This window comes from Syzygium oleosum, unplaced genomic scaffold (genome assembly GCF_021117445.2).
Source record: "Syzygium oleosum isolate NSW1041296 unplaced genomic scaffold, Sole_v2.1 Sole_v2.15, whole genome shotgun sequence".
Taxonomy (NCBI): Eukaryota; Viridiplantae; Streptophyta; class Magnoliopsida; order Myrtales; family Myrtaceae; genus Syzygium; species Syzygium oleosum.
Window position 1 is genome coordinate 8,803,876 of NW_026607499.1, and position 18,700 is coordinate 8,822,575.

The 18,700-nt window shown below is 41.6% G+C and overlaps 1 protein-coding gene and 1 pseudogene across 1 annotated transcript; one reads left to right on the plus strand and one right to left on the minus strand.

The window, feature by feature from the left end:
- Window positions 1-351: 351 nt before the first annotated feature.
- Window positions 352-10,053, minus strand: LOC115675620 (disease resistance protein RPM1-like; annotated as a pseudogene).
- A 3,066-nt stretch (window positions 10,054-13,119) lies between these two features.
- Window positions 13,120-16,908, plus strand: LOC115675618 (uncharacterized). Its single transcript, XM_030598348.2, has 3 exons — window positions 13,120-13,559; window positions 14,388-14,564; window positions 16,490-16,908. Exons 1-3 carry the CDS (start codon window positions 13,494-13,496, stop codon window positions 16,700-16,702), a joined length of 456 nt encoding a protein of 151 aa, XP_030454208.1. The 5' UTR covers window positions 13,120-13,493; the 3' UTR covers window positions 16,703-16,908.
- Window positions 16,909-18,700: the final 1,792 nt, after the last annotated feature.

The window sequence follows — 18,700 nt, forward strand, 5'->3', positions numbered from 1 at the left end:
TTCATTTGATCATGATGTACTGTTGTGTCATCCTCCAAGTCCTTCACGGCCTCACACGGGTTGCTCCATGCAGATTCTTCTCCTCCGTTGGGATAAATTTTCATAACCCTACTGAGTTTTGGTTACAAAATCTGCCATGAATTTGAGGAATAGTATTAGTATTGTAAATTTGAGTAAAATCTGGTTATGCAGAACTTCTGCAAGTTTGCAACTTGAACTAGCCAGATCGACGAGCTCTAACACATCATCAACAACAATTAACATGGTACTGGGAATAAACCTTGTATTTAAGATAGTGAAGTCATTTACAAAATTAAGCAGTTACAATGATAAAACTACAGTTAAGCCTCCAAGCGGTAACACGTTACTTCCAACAAGGGGAGACCTTGCTGGATGTCGCGTCAGTTCTCCAATGATGAGAGCTCTTTTCCTCACCTGATCTCTCTATCCACTTCACATCCCAACCCCCATCTGTCCAATAGCCATAACGTAGTTCAGGAATGTGCGATACTCTCTTGGAGTCGTCATCCTGTTGACCGAGCTTGAGTTTCTTGATTAATGTGTCGGGCATGACAAAGAACTCAAGCAGTTTGAGTTTCGTTAGGTACTCAGTTCCTGAAGGCACGTTTTTCAATAGCTCACATCTCGAGATCATCGACTTCTCAAGGCAAGGCATCGCTCCCTCCTTGAACCCGATAAATGTGAGGTTCTCGAAGTCATCCAGAGCTAATATCTTAAGCTACTTGAAGCCTTCATTAGTTAAGGTCAATGTTTTCCAGTCGTGAGCTTGGATTAACTCAAGATGCACTAGATTGGGCAAACTTCTGAGCAGTATCAGTGGGTCATCCATTAGCTGACACCATCTCAAGTGTAATATGACGAGGCTTTGGAGGTTGGCTATCCAATGTGGCATTGTGTGCAGACGTCCTCTCAAGTAGATCCTTTGGAGTAGCGGTGGAGGTGAAGAAAGGTGATCCAAATTGATTTCTTCATCGTCCATAAATGATGAGACAGAAAGAGAAAGGAGGTTGGTCAATTCAGCTATTGATGAGCATAGATTCTTTCCGTCTTCTTTCTTCAGCTTCAAAATGCATAACCTCTTCAGTTGATGCAATTTCCCGAGCTCTGTAATCATTGTGCTGCCTCCATCATCATCTACCACTATATAGCAGAGCTTTTGTAAATTTTGCAGAGTTCAATTTCTGCAAGAGTCTTGAAGCCGTGCTTAGTATGATAGTAGGAATCTTCTTCATAACGGTATACCAACAGATGACGAAGTTTTTGGAGTTTGATAATCTCAACAGGCAATTCGGTGACTTTGGAATGCTTTAGGTCTAGGGTCTCTAGGTGTAGAAGCTGTCTTATTGATCTCGGGATCATTTTCACCTCTGTATTCCTAAGGTTCAAGTACCTCAGAAAATGCATGTCAAGTACCTGCATTGGAAAACTCTTTAGAGGAGCACCTTGGAAGTCTAAAACCCGCATTAGTTTGAAGTCACAACTAAGCACCATATTGATGGATGACTCGTCGAGCTTGAAAATAAACAGAGATCTGAGTTCAGAAAGGTTCATATTTTGCCGTGAAATCTCGAACATCTTATGAATGGAAAGGTATCGAGCTCCATCAGGCCACTCTGGACATTGCTTGTCCCGTACAATAGTGTAGTTCCGCTATTTGGACTTTGCAATACCGATTTCCTGTAAATGGTGATGGATGCGACACATCTGTACCCTTCCGTCAGTTGTTGTCTCTGCCACTTGCAGTAGGCTTTGGTTTAAAAGATCGTTAAGGTAATCCTCAGCAACTTCTTCTGGTGTCTCACCTTCCTTTGGGTCAACAAAACCGTCTGCCATCCATAATCGAATCAACCGCATACGTTCAATCTTATGATCCTCGGGAAAAACACTCAAGTGCAAGAAACAAGATTTGAGGTAGTGAGGCAAATCGTTGAAACTTAGAGAAAGTACCTTCTTCAACTTGTTCATGTTGGCCATGAAAATGGCACGCCCAGGATCACCATAATCAGAAACCGAAACACGATAATGGAGAAATTGTCGGTTCGCGTACCTGGTTTGGAATCCATCGGACTTGACGCGGAATTGGCGACGGTTTCCGAACACGAACTCAAGATCTTCTCCCCTATACCCTTCGTTAGAACACTGGCCTAATGAGATTGCCACTCACGAGAAGAAATTTCTCTCTAGATCCGTATGTGAGTCAAATTGTGCATCATGAGGTTAGGGGAGGGACTTGAGCGCTATTTATAGAGTCTTCGACCACGGGCCCTCTCATTACGGGCCGGGCCGTACTCGGCCCACACCAGCCAGCCCCATATTAGACTTATTAAGAACCCATATATCTTACCTTTATTAGACCAAACTAATTCAGTTAATTTCAATTAATGAAGCCCACATTAGGAAATTCTTACATTCTCCCACTTGGGCGATATTAATTGAAATAGAACTGTGTGCGCACCCTTATATTGGTCTAGAGATTATTCTTAATAGTCAATCCGATCCCATAAGGTCTCGAATACCGAATCATGGCGGTAACTGCATGTACTCACGCAGAGCCTTCCATGGTCACGAGTGCTTTCAACTTTACTGATATGGATTCAATATGGTAGTGTGTCAAATGGACAATACCTCAAAATGAGTGATACTTTATGTGTTATCCATTTTGTTAGTCCAAATTCTCTCTCCGTTAAGTGTCACAAAACCTAATGTGTCACCGTGAGAATATACTTCATGGTTCCAACGAACCTTCATATGTCTTACCTTGATAGTTAATCGTACTTTATGTGTAACAAGACATATCGTTAAGGCTAATACTAAGAATGCCCCATAGCCTCGTACTCAAGGTTTACACAATGCCTCGAGATTTTCATCAAATATGTATACTCAACTTGATAAATCTACATTCACAAATACCTCATTGAATGCAAAAGAGTTGATACATATTCAAATATTACAAAATGTAACAAAATCAGATACAAACTTCATAAGAGCAACATAAAACTAAACGGCTCCCACTAATTAACAGTATCCCATGATACTCCTAAGCCCATGTTAATGACATGTCGATCAAATACACAAGAGCGAAGGCCTTTAGTTAGCGGATATGCAATCATATCATCTGTTGAAATGTGTTCTACTACAATGTCACCATCCTGAACTTTTTCCTTTATAGTCAGGTACTTGACCTCCATATGCTTAGATCCCTTGAGACCTCTGTTGTTGTTAACAAACAACACTGCAGAGTTATTGTCACAATACAACTGTATGGGTCTATCCACAAAATCAAATACGGTCAACTCCTTAATGAGGTTCCGGAGCCAAATTGCCTGAGTAGCGGCCGAAAAGCATGCTACAAACTCCGCTTGCATGGTAGAGGATGTCATTGATTTTCGTTTCTCACTTTTCCATGATACTCGCACCTCCCGCTAACTTAAAGATGTAACTGTTGTCGACTTCTTTTCATCTTGACAACCAAGAAAGTCCGAATCCGAATACCCAACTAGTCAGGTCCTGAACATGTTTGTAAATCAAGCATATAGTCTTTTGTCCTCTTTAAGTACCTCAAAACCTTCTTGGCAAAGAACCCAATGATCGTGTCCTGGATTTGACTGATATCCGCCTAGAAGTCCCATTTGCAAAAGCAATATCCGGTCTAGTACATACTTGAGCATACATAATACTCCCAAGTGCACTAGCATAAGGTATATTCTTCATTTGGGCTTTCTCAAAATCTGAATGAGGACATTGTGTGACTCAACTTATCACCCACTCGACAGGAGCAATTCCTGGCTTGCATTGTTGCATGTTGAATCTTTCTAAGATACGATCAACATATGCCCTCTGAGATAAGCCCAATCGTCGGCGAGAACGATTCCTATGAATCTCAATACCAAGGACAAAAGACGCCTCACCAAGGTCTTTCATATCAAAGTTCTTTGACAACATCCGCTTTGTCTCATGCAGTAAACCAAGGTCACTGCTTGCAAGCAGAATATCATCAACATAGAGTATAAGGAAAATGAATTTCCTCCCACTGACCTTGCAGTATATACACTGATCTACTCTGTTCTCAACAAAACCAAATGAAGCGACAACACTATGAAACTTCAAGTACCATTGTCTAGAAGCTTGCTTGAGACCATAAATAGACTTTTTCAGTCTACATACAAGCGTACCTGAATCATTTGCCGCAAAACCTTCGGGTTGCATCATATAGACTTCTTCATTAAGGTCTCCATTGAGAAATGCAGTTTTAACATCCATCTGGTGTAACTCCATATCGAAATGAGCTACCAATGCCATGATCACTCTGAAAGAATCTTTCGAAGAGACTGGAGAAAAAGTTGCTTCATAGTCTACTCCTTCTCTCTGAGTAAAACCCTTGGCTACCAGTCTGGCTTTAAACTTCTCAATCTTTCCTTTGGAGTCCCTTTTAGTCTTATACACCCATTTGCAGCCAATGGGTCTATGACCTTCAGGTAATTCAACAAGTTCCCAAACTCCATTATGCTTCATAGACTGCATTTCATCTCTCATTGCATCCAACCACAGTTCCGACTGAGGACAAGAAATGACTTCCGTATAAGTCACTGGATCAGCTACAGAACCAATATCGTAGTCTTGCTCTCCTATATATACTAAATAGTCTCGGTGGTATAGCCGATCGTCTCTCCCTAATGGATCTCCTTACTGGAACAACAACAAATGCCTCATCCCTGCACGAGAGCCTTGAGGAACTTCATTAGGAGCTGTCTCGACAACGGGATCCCGAGTCTCAACAGTTCGGCCTCGTGGTGTGGGAGTCTCCACAATTATCCGTATGGGAGGAGATAAAGATACAACATTACCCACCGTACTATTATCCTCAATAGTCTCGTGAGCGCCTACTTTCTTCGCCACATCAAACTCCGAAACTTGGTCGGCTCTGTGATTCCACAATTCTTGTGCCTCCATTGGGATTATAGAACCGATATCCCTTCGAATGATCAGGGTAAGATACAAAGTAACACCGAGTGGTTCTGGAGTCCAACTTACTTAATGTTGGATTGTATAACTTCACTTCTGCAGGACATCCCCAAACCTTAAGATGGTTTAAGCTAGGCTTACGTCCATCCATAACTCAAAAGGAGTCAATGGAACATGACTTTAGTAGGTACACGATTCGTAATGTACAAAGTCTGTTTTCAAAGCTTCACCCCACGAAAAAACAGGTAAATTTGTCCTACTTATCATACTCCTCACCATTTCCATAAGGGTGCGATTGCGCCTTTCGGCTACACCATTTTGCTCGGGACTTCCAGGCATAGTAAATCGAGCCACTATCCCTGAATCCTCTAAGTATTTGGCAAATGGCCCCTTAAGCTGTCCGGCATCGCCATGTTTGCCATAATACTCTCCACCTCGGTCAGATCTAACAACCTTTATGACCTTTCCCAACTGTTTCTCGACTTCAGTCCGAAAAATCTTGAACTTGTCAAGAGACTCAGACTTTTCTTTAATCAAGTACAGATAGCCATATCGAGAATAGTCATCAATAAATGTAATGAAATAAAAATTTCTACATAAGGTTGCCGTATAGGGTCCACTTATATCAGTGTGAATGACCTCCAACAGTCGAACTTTGACCATAGTTTTCTTCCTTATCTTGGTCATTTTACCTCTACAAATGTCTCACGCATATCTCTAGGTCATCTTTAAGAAAAAAGCGGGATGTTAGTCTTTATCGCCTTTCTACTCTATCCTTAGAGATATGACCAAGCCTTTTATGCCACAATGCATAAGACTGTTCCTTAGGTAGTGGTCTTTTGGAAACAACCTTTTCCCGTATAAGCGACGTATATGTCATTGGGAGACAAACACAATCATGTACAATCCGTTGGACATATAACAAGACCCAACCTTATTTGAATTAAGAAACAAAGAAATAACATTGTTCTTGATTTCAAAAGAGTAGCCATACATGTCCAAACACGATACGGAAACTAAGTTCCGTCTAAAAGAAGGTACATAAAAAGTGTCTTTCAACATTAATCTAAAACCGTAGTCTAGAATCAAGATTACATCTCCCACAAACACAACATCGCCTTTCTCGTTATTTCCCACAGTGAGTCTTGACTCATCCCGATTTGGCTTCCTCGGCTTATGAATCCCTCGTATGGTAAACGCAACATGATTAGTTGCACCGCTATCGAGCCACCAAGAACTGGATGGTGCTTCTGATAGGTTGGATTCACAAACAAGTGCCAAAGAATCATTACCTGTAGGCTCACGTTTGGACAACCAAGCTTTAAACTTTCCACAGTCCTTCTTTATGTGACCTTTCTTCTTACAAAAGAAGCAGTGGCCACCATCCCTTTTGAAGGATGTTTTCTTTGGACCCATATTGTCAGATTGACCGGTAGTTTCATGAGTACCTTTATGAGTACGATTTCTGAACTTCTTATCCTTCTTTTTTGTGGGAACCAGAAACATATAAGGCTAGATGCCCTTTTTCCTTCTTAAGTTTCTCTTCCTCTGCCACCACCCTTGCTATCAAGTCATTCACTGACCAAGTCTCATCTTGGGAATTATAATTTGTCTTTATAATCCCAAAATCAGATGGAAGGGTGTTCAAGGCTTGATGCACAATACAAGCATCAGGAATGGAAACATTAAGAGCTTGAAGCTTCGTCTTTAGGTCTACCATCCTAAGGACATAATCTCTAACCCCAGCAGTACCATCATACTTCATATTGAAGAGCTTTTGAAGAAGTGTACCAACCTCAAGATTAGATGAAATGCGGTTTCTAGCCTCTAAGGCCGCCATCATTTCCTTAGCAAGATGCAATGGCAAACCACTTTTCAAGTGTTCTTGAATGGATTTCTTCATTGTCAATAAGCAAATCCGATTGCTCTTTTCCAAAGATAGTCCGTTTTCTCGCTTCGCATCGGTGGCCATGATATCTCGCCGGCTTATCCTTTGTAAGAGCAATGTGAACATCCGCCACTCCATTCCAAATAGAAAATCCTCTTTCCATTTCTTAAAGTTCAAACCAAGAAGGACCTCAATGGAAATGGAATTGCCATTACGTAAAAGGTGACTGGAAAACAAACAAACAATACAATCAAGCATCATGTGAGTACTTATACGAAGAGTTACATACATCATCACATAATCACCTTTGGGCGAGAAAATATGACATGCGTTATGTACACTCTCCACATGACAGCGGCCATGAGAACATATTCTAATCTTTCGTGAAATCACCACCTTTGGGTGTATGAACCACTAAGATCAGTCATTTCTCAAGCACATGCTATACATGTACCCCTCCATGAACTAGTACGAGATCACCTCCTTTGGGAGTATGATCACGCAATAGAACAGGAGACATCCCACCACAATATGAGACCGATATTTCTCAAACCCAATCAAGTGTGCCACTTTGGCGGTCACAACCCAACTGAATTCTTGAAAATCTCTCATACCAGGGATATGAGCTTTATGTATCACATTTACTATATGCATGTAATGCCAGACGTAAAGACAGGGGCGTATGTCTTTGAAATTACATGCCATGCTAATTATACTGTTCCATTCATTGATAGACAATGAATTACACTCTACACAGTCCTTATGTGGTGATATATATGTGAGCTACCATATGTATTTCCGAAACCATAGAGAAATACAAGAAAATACGCAAAAATACCCTAAAAATACGCGTATATAGGGTTCTATACGTATTTTCACATCTGTAAAAACCTCAAACATGCAAAATAAATACACCATAGTGTAGAGAATCTCGATACGAGTGTGTCGGTACCAAGAACGTCCAAAACGGACGTTGGACGCGCCCTCACGCGCCGCCGGAAGACGCGGCGCGTGCGCGCGTGAGAAAACCGGTCAAACCGGTCAGTAAAGCCGGTCCGACCGGGGTGACCGGTCCAACCGGTCAACGTACCGGTCCGACCAGTCACGGTCAACGAACCGGTCCGACCGGTTGACCTGTCGGGTCGGGTCAGGATCCGGGTCGGGTCACCGATCGGGTCGGGTCAGGATCCGGGTCGTGTCAACGGTCGGGTCGGGACCCGGGTCAAGCCGGATCCGCGCCTCGCTGACGTCAGCATGCGGTTTGCGGCGGAAAGACGCGCCGGTTGGCACGGACGCGCGTGTCCGGCACGCGCCGCCGCGCCTAGAGCGCGTGAAGGCGCGTGACGGCGCGTCCGGCCTCCTCCGACGACGTTCCGCCCACCATTTTTCTCGTCTCGACGAGTAGATTCCAAATATGTAATAAAATTTAACTTTTATCCGACAAAAAATTTCGAAACTGGGCAAAAACCTCTCGGACAAAACGAAAACGGTCCTAATCCGCATGTTTCAGTTCTAATCTATGGCAGGCTCTGATACCACATGTTGGCCACGAAAATGGCACGCCCAGGATCACCATAATCAGAAACCGAAACACGATAATGGAGAAATTGTCGGTTCGCGTACCTGGTTTGGAATCCATCGGACTTGACGCGGAATTGGCGACGGTTTCCGAACACGAACTCAAGATCTTCTCCCCTATACCCTTCGTTAGAACACTGGCCTAATGAGATTGCCACTCACGAGAAGAAATTTCTCTCTGATCCGTAAGTCAAATCGCATCAAGATTTGAGGTAGTGAGGCATTTAATCGTTGAATCTTAGCCAGACTACCCCACACCAAACAGCCTATATTGACTTAGTTAACCCATATATCTTACCTTTATTACACCAAACCAGTTAATTTCAATTAATGAAGCCCACATTAGGAAATTCTTACAGTTCAATCCACTATTACCATGAAGACTACGGCATACCTTGTGCCATTCATCTATCCTGCCTTGGCCCTTTGTAGCCAGAATGCCACTGACCGCCACAATAGCAAGGGGCAGTCCCTCGCATTTCTGTAAGATGCTCCTACAAATCTTCTCCAGATTGAGAGGACAAGAGTTATCCTTAAACGTCTTCATGCAGAAGAGCTCCCACGATTGTTTTTCGCTCAAGGGTTCCATGTTGTAGACCTCTCCGGCAAATTCTGTACAGGCATTCAACGCTAAATCTGTTTTGCGGGTGGTGAGAATTATGCGGCTATCCTGTTCATCATTAGGCAGCACATATTTCACATCGTCCCATCCGTCCAAGTGCCACACATCATCAAGGACGATCAGGTACCTCGTTCTACCTTCCTGGAGCATGTTCTTGATCACCGTCTTGAGCAAGTCACGGTTCTGAGGCATCCAGCCCTTCAGGCACAGGTATCCTTCTCCCTTCAGGCACAGGTTTCCTTCGCCCACCTGTGATTTGTTGAAGCATGTCCCTGAGGAGTCCTTCAGTCTCTGAAGATGGAGAGAGAGTGACCCATGCGCGTGTGGCAAAGTGCTTCTTCACCAATGGATCTTCACAGGCTTGCTTAATTAGGGTCGTCTTCCCCAACCCTCCCATCCCGACGACTGAAATTATTTGTCGGCCAGGTCGACCCTCAATCATTCATTCAATAAGCTGCTTCTTGGGCTTTTCAATGCCAACCAGATCCTTCTGTGCTAACAGAAGGGCGTCTCCTCGGTGATCTTGCCATGCGTTTGATGTGGACGCAGAGCTTCGACCTTGTTCTGGGGTCCTGTTCAATTGGAGTTGCAGCATCTTGCGTCCATCCCTAATGCCTCTCACTCTGGTGAAAATATCTTTCATTCGGTGCATGACCCTTCGACAAGCCTTCGGAGTTTTTACATATTGAGGCATCTTACACTGGAGAAAACCACGGAGCCCACCTCCCTGATCATGCATCGACAACAGCTCATACTCATCAAGATGGTTTTCGGTGTTGTATGAGAGGTCCCGGATTTGCTTGATCAATTCTTTGGCTTCGTCCTCACACTCTCCGAGTGGGTCTACCTCCTTTAGGAAGACTCTGGTGTGGCCATGCACTACTCTCACGCTGTCTACTATTCGCCAATGTCCCACCAACAGTTGCAACTCATTCCCGATCCCGAGAACCTCGAGAATCTTTCCCAGTAGAAAGTATGCCATTCCTGTGGATTCGCCTATTCAAAATATGGTGATTTCTCAGTTGACACTTTTCACTGGTTCAGAAAGTTATGATTCAATCTTTGTCGTGCTTGGCGCATAAAAGGCCCATCCCTGAAGTTGGTTTGAGTGAGGTTTTCAATGGAACTAATAGTACCAATCAGATTTGGTTTCTTCCCTCACTGATTCTGGCGGAAAAACATTTTTTTCCATCTTGAAAAGTCGGTCGAAGTGTCTATCGCAATATTTAAGTTAATCTCTTATTTAGTTCGTACTTTGTAGGTCCAATCCAAATAAATTTGAGTTTTTCTTAACTCTGCATTTTAGCCAGCGTTCACATTGAGAGCTCCGTTTTGAGTTTCGTCACTCTCAAATCCTACATAAAACCACAATTCTTACTGGGCAAACCAGGGGCACAACACTCTCTAATCCGTCTGGCGTATGGTCGGAGTGTCATTGCTGGAGAATATAGTGGCCAATATAATTGCATCCCAGAGAATATGATAAAGCTAACACTGAAAATTACGATAACATCAATTGGATTCTGAGTTAGATGGCAAGAGCATGCACAACACAAAGATGGTGTTCCTTTTCTTTTGGTCAGAACACACAGAAATGTACCAATCTTTCCCATTTAGGAAGAGAGTATCAAACTCGACCTTATTCATCATTCGGGACATTAATTTTTGCACTATATTGACATTGGTCAACCGTGTTTTAGAAAAGTTATCTGTCAGATCGATTTCTACAACCATTATGGCCCATCAAACCCATCTTATTAGGGCTATAGTTTCCTCCATTAAAGTGGATGATGTCCACGTTTGTAACTCACCCATCAGAGGCATGGAGGGAAACATATGACCCATTCTTATTGCAGAAAAACAAAACAAAAGGAGTTAACTGTCACTCTTAAGAGCTACCGAACTTATCAGAGTATAAAAGACCATCTGCTTTTAATCTTTCACGGACATGCCAAGTAGAACAATATTTTTTCAGTGTTGCAAGAATGAGGTTAATCAGCTAATCACAACAACGAAGGATGAAGAAACATTTCAACTAAACCCTAATCTTTCTTTATGCAAAACTAGATGATGCACGCAGCATGTGTGGTGAAATTGAGAAAACAATTTTGTCGATAGTGTATGATCATAATTCAGATTTAATTTTCGCAAGATAGAAAATGAAAAGCTGTAGGTATCTGCATTTAAAAGCGAAGCATGGAAACTTTAGGGTGCGACACCTACTTATGTTCTCCCATTAGATACTAGTATTAGTATAGATAGACAAGCTCTTCATCAATTTACTTGTTACACTTCAGCTGCTTACTTTTTCCAAGTTTCTTGAGAATTTCGATTCGCTCTTGCCTTTGCCGCAAAGTTCGTCCGTGACGCAAAATTAGCCTGGCATGCCATTTGATAAATCACCCTATTTCGTGAGGAAGAAGCTGATTGAAAACGATCATAATGATTTACGCTGCAGTGGCTTACGTATACAATGAATAAAGTACCGATCGAAGATAAGATCACGATAAGAAATAGCATGGGGTTTCTTAGTGATTTCTCAGAAGACAACGACAAAGAAACAACTCGCTTTCATTGAGGTGGAGATGAATCGGTCCTGATTATAAAATACAGAACTGTCTTTTCTCATACATGATGATCATTTTTTATGGAGGAAGCAAGCTGACCAACTATTCTTATCGACCTGAATGCAATCCCGGCGATACTCGTCGCTAGTTTAACTTATTGTTATTTGACTGAAATTTTACCTTTCTTCTTTTTTGGAAGTACAGCACGTAGTAATGAGTTGTTTTTTAAACATTAAAAATTGAACCTTTAAAAGACTAATGCGAGATCATTCTGCTAATATTGTTAACAAGCTGCAGAGACGAACTTTTGGCCTCGGATGTGTTGGGACATAAAAATGGCCAAAATAGGTATTGACCATCTTTTGAAAAATATTGATTTTGTGAAGCATCGACCATATTGCGCAATGGACATATCTGCGCCTCCTGTGAATCAAGTGATTATCATGATCCTGTTTGCTGTGAAATTTAGCATTGAAGGTCGAAGTGAACTCAAGCACAGAATAATCTCTCCTTCTTGGGCTCTATTATGTTCTAATTGGCACATTCATTTCTGAAATGTTTTTTATGCTGTGATGACTTGGTTGTTTGTAGCCTAGTTCTTTGATTTAGCAAATACTTGTTTTGAGCCTTGTGAGGGAGATTGGTCAACTCGCCCTTTGTTGTTATTGAATGAGAACATAACTTACCCATAAAAAAAAAAAGAGCGAGACAAGGAAAATAGCGCCCGGTATAGGCCCACATGAACATGCAGCATTACTTGCACTTGGGGGACATGACATCGATGTTTTCCCAAGTCTCAGTCCTTAATCTCTTAGAATCTGGACCTGTAAAGATGGTGGATCCATGTGAATTACTCCTCATAATTATCTCTTGCCTCACAGCCACTTGGCAAATTGGGTAAAGCCTTGAATTGCTTTTTGCTGGAACTGGACCGACCTGAGAACCGGATCGGATAGGACCGAATCAATCGGTTCTGGATTGTTCTCAGTTTCAAGTGCAGAATCGATTTGTTCGGACCAACTAGACCAATATGTATATTTTAAGTTTTCCGTTTCCTTTAAAGAGTAAAGAGAAGGAATTGTCAATACCCTAAACCGGATCAGTCTCACTTGAAAACCGGACCAACCCGATAACTAGATCAGAACTGACCAGTCCAGGGCGGAACCGGCCCAATCCGGGAACCAATCACCTCTACTCAAATGCCTCATCTTTCATGAATTCTCTCTGAACCGACCTCATCTTCTTTAGTGCCATTCCCACCTCTTCATTTTACTGTCAAAAATAAAATTAAATCACCATTATCATCGCTATTCCAAATTAAAGTAACAAGAATCATCATGATAATAATTTTAAAGCACACCGACGGATTAAAATATGGTAAAATTATGATATCATCGCTATCACTTAATAGAAAAATGAAAATTTGCTCTCAGGATACCCTGTCCGGACACAGAGTGTCCACCCAACACAACAAGAACAAAAGAACACCCACCATGCCAAGCAAAGCAAAGCAAAGCAAAGCTGAACCAACCAATAGCCTCCCCCACATGTTCTTGGCCCTCCTCTTTCTTTCCTCTCGAAGAAATAGACAGAGAGAAGCAGCTTCTTGTGTTTGATCTTTGATATTTATTGAGGTCGACTCTCTCTGGGCTCAATTCGAAGTTCTTTTTTTTTTTTTTTTTTCGTTTCGTTTCGTTTCGTTTCGTTTCGAGAGAGAGAGAGAAAGAGAGAGAGCATGGGAAACGTTTAGGACAAACCAAGACAAGATTGATCAAGACAACCTTTTTTTTCCCAGTGATTTCTAGTTAGTGATTGATAGGACAGTCCCTTGGCTGCAAAAAAAAAGTCAAAGAAAATGGTGGGTCTTTTCTCGAAGTTCTCTGTGCACAGAAGTGGCCATCGACGAGCTCAAAGTGCTCTGGTGAGCAACCCTTCTCTTTCTCTTTCTCTAAGTATGCCATTCTTGGTTTTCCTTATAAAGTCCCTTCCTTCAGTGAATTGCTGTTTCTTCTGATTCTCTGTCGGCCCTAGGTTTGAAAATTAGCAGTTCAGATATGCTACGTTCGATGTGTTCCTGGGGACATTCGTTGACCTGTTCGATTGATTCAGTTTTTTTCTCTTTTCTTTATGAATTGGGTTGATCTGGTCTCAGGGTGTCCTGATATACTCGAGTCTTCACCCTTGCTCGGTCTTGACATGTTGGATCGATTCTCACGAGGAAGTTGACTGGTTTATGTTGTGTTTTCTCTGTGAAATGCCTGATTTTGAGGGGTTGTAGCCCGCTTTCAAACTTTCAATGTGGTCGTTCACCTGGCTTGATGTTCGAATTTATCATCAAAATTGTTGTTCAATGAGGGAAGTGCCCTGTCTGTACTGCATCCTACTGTGTTCATAGATTATACTGTTTGCACTGCATCCGAATGTGTCCATAGGTTATACATGTCCTCAGATAATCTGTATGTTTCAAGTTTCAGGTCTTCAATTTTCCAGTTACTGTTCATCGGTTTTGATTGTGTTTAGATTTATATCAATCTCACTAAAATTAGTCCTGCTGTAGTCAGTCATCACAAAAAAACTTTGCCTTCCTTACGCACGATTGGATAAAGCATCATTATACTTCGTCTTTTGCTTCTCATCTGAAGATACATGTATGATTTTTGTGTGATACAACTCATGATCCTGTTCACAATTTTGTGTTATTAGTTCTTCACTCCGCCAATTTGCTTAGTAGTGAGCTTCTTATGTGCAGGATGGGAGGGAAGTAGGGCCTCCAAATGCAGAGGTTGCTAGCGCTGCCACTGCCGCAGCTGCTGCTTCTCATGGAATTGAAGTGGCCATAGAGTTTAAGCCTGTCGAACATCCAATCGAGCCTCTTAATAATGACCAACCAATTCAGTGCCCTCTGCCTGAACCTTCAATTCTAAATGTGAGATTATTCTCTTTCCTTCATTTTATTGTCTGCTTTCTGCTGACATCCATTGTCCTCACCATATCAATATAATTTTGGATTAGTTTGCTAAATTACAGTTTTTTTTCTGTGTCGATACCACCTGCTTATGGTTCATTGTCCCCCTATAGTTTTTTCGTCTCTCTGAGCTATACTTGTTTCACTTTCATATGAATTATAGCCACAGAAGAAGGAGAAGCATACATAAATACTCCTGTTTGCCGGGTTCACATTCTGCTGTATGCAAGTAATGACTAAATAGTGAAGAGAATGATGACCAGAACAGTATGTGTGCCCATGTATTAAATTTATTGAAGCTGTTGAAGTTTTTCACAGGGAACGTATTCTATACTCCAGAAATTTGCCCTATCTAGATGCAGGTACTAGGCTTTTAGGGAGGGAGGGAGGGAGGGAGGTATGGAGGAAGGGTGGGTGGGTGGGTGACTCAGATGTCAATACAAATGGGGTATGGATTAGCATCCAAAAGAGTAGGAACTAAGTAAAGAGATGGAAAATTGGAATTGATTCATTACCTAACCATTCACTGAATAGTGCTCGAAGTAAGTAAAGAGATGAAAAATTGGAGTTGTTTTATTACCTAACCATTCGTTGAATAATGCTCGAAGTTGGGTGTCAAGCAACAAATTCCCTACGTGTACTTAGTGCTATGGTGGATGTCGGTGGGATTGCTTCAGCTCTTACACCGTGACAGTTATCCAAAGTTGGAGAATCAGTCTTGGCAATCAGCTTTGCTAATTCTGTTGGCACCGTTGATTATTGGAAGAGTCAAGGTGCTGTGATTGGTCAACACTTAAAGAGGGCATTAGAAATTTGGAGTCATCCTTTTATTTTCCCACTAAGTGTTGAGGGTTGTCGTTACAGTTAATGATATAATAATTTACATAACAAACAAGGTGGCATGTCTTCCCCAGTTAAGCTCTTTATACATCTCAAAGAGAGACTTATTAGTACTGCCATATTCAGGACAGAATTGTCGGCAGAACTTAAGTTTTCAATTCCATAGTTTGATTGTAGCCTAGTTGAAAATCAGCAGTGGACCTGTGCATCTAATCAGTCTGTCTTGATTGTGCTTAAAATGCGAACCCCTTAAGCTTCACACTAGAGCCCAAAATCAAATCCTTCAGTTGCTCGATGATTGAAGAATCCTCATTAGGGAAGCTGGTGCATCATCATATGACTTTGTCAAACCTCAGATAATGGGTCTTGTTCTGTCAGTTTGGCCTGAAAGTACTTGTTGATTTTGCCTCAAGATATTTATAATTGTATAGGGTATTTCATTTTTTTGACAGGCATTATTTTTATTCGCAGTAATGGCTGATAAAGTTTTGTGTGATATGTGTGCTTTTTGTTACCCGCTAATATGAAGTGTATTAATTTTTTGATATAGCACAAACGCTTGGTGATTAGATGGCTGTCGGCCTAATCTAGTTATGTGGAATAGCTATCTGGTGCTTGTCATGCTGGATAAAATACAACGAAATGGAATAAGTTAATCAGCAAAATATGTAGAGTCTCATAGACCTTTAAATAAACTTTGAAACTGAAAAATATTCTCTTCAGCTTCGTTTTTTAGCATGAACTCATGAATGCAAAGTGGGCAAGAAAAAAAAAAAGAGAATCTTATATTATATTCCTTGCATCTTGGAGTTGCTTCTGATAGTGACAACTGATATTGAGTTATTGAGCTGGCACAGTTGTTGCTCGAGAACAGGAAAGCAACTACACATTTCTGCACATTTCCATCACAGTAACAGCTGCATGCATGGACATGTTTGCAATTTTTGGGTTTGAATTTGATTGTAGTTTCATCTTTTGGCATCAGCAGTTATCTCTTGTAAGAATTTATCTGCACTGTATCTGACATTTAGTTCTTCAATCATCAGGACGGAAGGATTTGGAAAGAACGAGTATCTGCGACCGTGTGGAGAAGAACTGACCTTCCCATCATGAAAGAAAGTGGGTCTATTGAATCTGAATCTACTGCTGGGACAAGACAAAGACCAGCCACCTCCAATCGCACGATTTTGCCCTCGATAAGCGCCCCGGAACATAATCTTCTAAAGTTACTAGAAGAATGTAATGCCCCGGGGATGTGATAACTTCTCGTGATTCTCATCTTGCCAGTCACTCGAGAAATTGAAATCCACATTTTGAATACCTGTTCCTCACTCGCCTCCTTTCCTGTTTGTACCCTTAATTTCGTATTGGTTCGTGAATATATATGTATCCGCAGATGAGTCGATTGAAAGAAATGGTTTACACATCTATATCATCACAAGATATAAAAGTTTCAGTTTCTGCATATTGACTTTGGTATATTCATTGTTTTCATTTTCGCAGTATGTCTACGAGTACGACTTGACGATTGGAGTTTATATTGTCACAAGTCCGAGATTAGATTCTCGTCCAGCTTTTTGATTCATCTCCTATGAAGCACTGAACCATTTGCCTTACTTTGGCTGGATTTGGATAAATACTTGCCCTCCAATGTTGTTATCCTGCCTTTTCTGTCGTGTAAGGACACTCAAACCTGGAAAGTTGCTCCCATTCCCTGGAGAACTTCAGAACCTTATGCTATAAAAGAGCAAATGTGCTTCGTCTCTCTCGTAGGCAAACACTCTCAAACGAGTCATCGACAAGTGTTGTCCAAGTAAAGTTCCTCTCTCTTTCTCTCCCTCTTTCCTCTAGTAACAAGCGATCCTCTCTCCTTTCCCTAACTCTGCATCGCTCGCCCAATTGATGATACAGGCAGCTATTCTATGTTCATTAAGGTGCTTGATTTTGGCAATAAGTTTCCAGGTTCAACTTGTGCTTTGCATGGAACTGTCGTAATGCCGTGTACATTGGTGAATTCCCGGACGCTAATGGGATATCTAATTGCATATCGCCCAGTCCATATTGACATTTAAACAGACACCCCGCCAATAAACTTTTAAGTCGAGAGCCTGCCGTCATCATATTGCGAAAGTACATTTACTGCATAGTTAGGACAATCAGGACAAGCAAGCAAGAACACTCCCACAAGTTCCTAGGCTTCCCGGAAACTGATCATTTACAATAGGAGAACCTTGATTGACACGGGAGACTCCAAGGAAACATTCTTGGGAAAAAGAAAAGATGCATAATGAAACTGAAAACAAGTCCCCCGATAAAAAATTCCCAGCAAAGTGGTCTATACGGGCAACTTGGGAACTTGAAACGGACGGTAGGCGGTTGGGTCGACCAGATGCTTCCGAGGGCCGCGGTCACTCCCATGGTTCATCCACGGCTGCTTTTGCCACATCCCGCGAGGCGTCTCCGCTTGTTCTTTCCCTGCAATTGTTGCCGGAAGAGAGGATATGGAGGCGATGAAGATGAGGAGGAAAGTGAGGATGACACTAAACTGCACCATTTCTGCTTTTTTCTTGGGGGCTACCTGTGGTGAGGGGTGATGGTAACGTGAGAGATGGTGGGCTTAAATAAAGAGCGTTTTTTGTTTCAGAAGATGATGACTTCCCTTTGCTTGGAATTCACGTGAGAATCATTTCGCCTCCCACTCCATTTTCCTAAAAAGAGGGACGAGTTATTATGGTTTTTGGTGGGTGATGGTTGGTTGGATGTTGCCTATATCATTCATGATTCTACGAGCAGAATCTGGCCAGCAAAACTTGAGTTTAATTAGCACTAATTGACTCTATAATTGAGTGGCTCGACATGTGAATTTACAGTTGACAGATCAGTTATCAAATATACATAGTGTAACCTGCTTCCCAGGTCAAATTCCAATGCCTCTTAACATTATATGCTTGGAGATACATACAGAAGAGAACACATAAATAAATATGACTAAGAATCTCACGACTACTTTTCGATACATGTATACACCTTTTGAATTCAAACTCTAAATAATTATTAGACTGTATTAAGTGAATTGAGACAGTTTTCATATCAATAGGGTTGATGCGCATCAGCTTTGCTAATTCGGTGTCTAGATCGAGCAAGTATTTTTTGTTTTGCATAAAAAAACTACAACGGAAGCCGCTAATTTCATATCAAAACTAAGTTATTTTCTCGCGGCAACTGTATCGTATCGTGTCGTATCATGACCGCATTGT

What these genes read in the sequence shown, in the direction of transcription:
- LOC115675618 (XM_030598348.2), top strand. Translation starts at nt 13,494, where the DNA reads ATGGTGGGTCTTTTCTCGAAGTTCTCTGTGCACAGAAGTGGCCATCGA. An exon ending in GACGAGCTCAAAGTGCTCTG is followed by an intron (nt 13,560 to 14,387) that starts GTGAGCAACCCT and finishes TCTTATGTGCAG; the next exon opens with GATGGGAGGGAAGTAGGGCC. An exon ending in CTGAACCTTCAATTCTAAAT is followed by an intron (nt 14,565 to 16,489) that starts GTGAGATTATTC and finishes TTCAATCATCAG; the next exon opens with GACGGAAGGATTTGGAAAGA.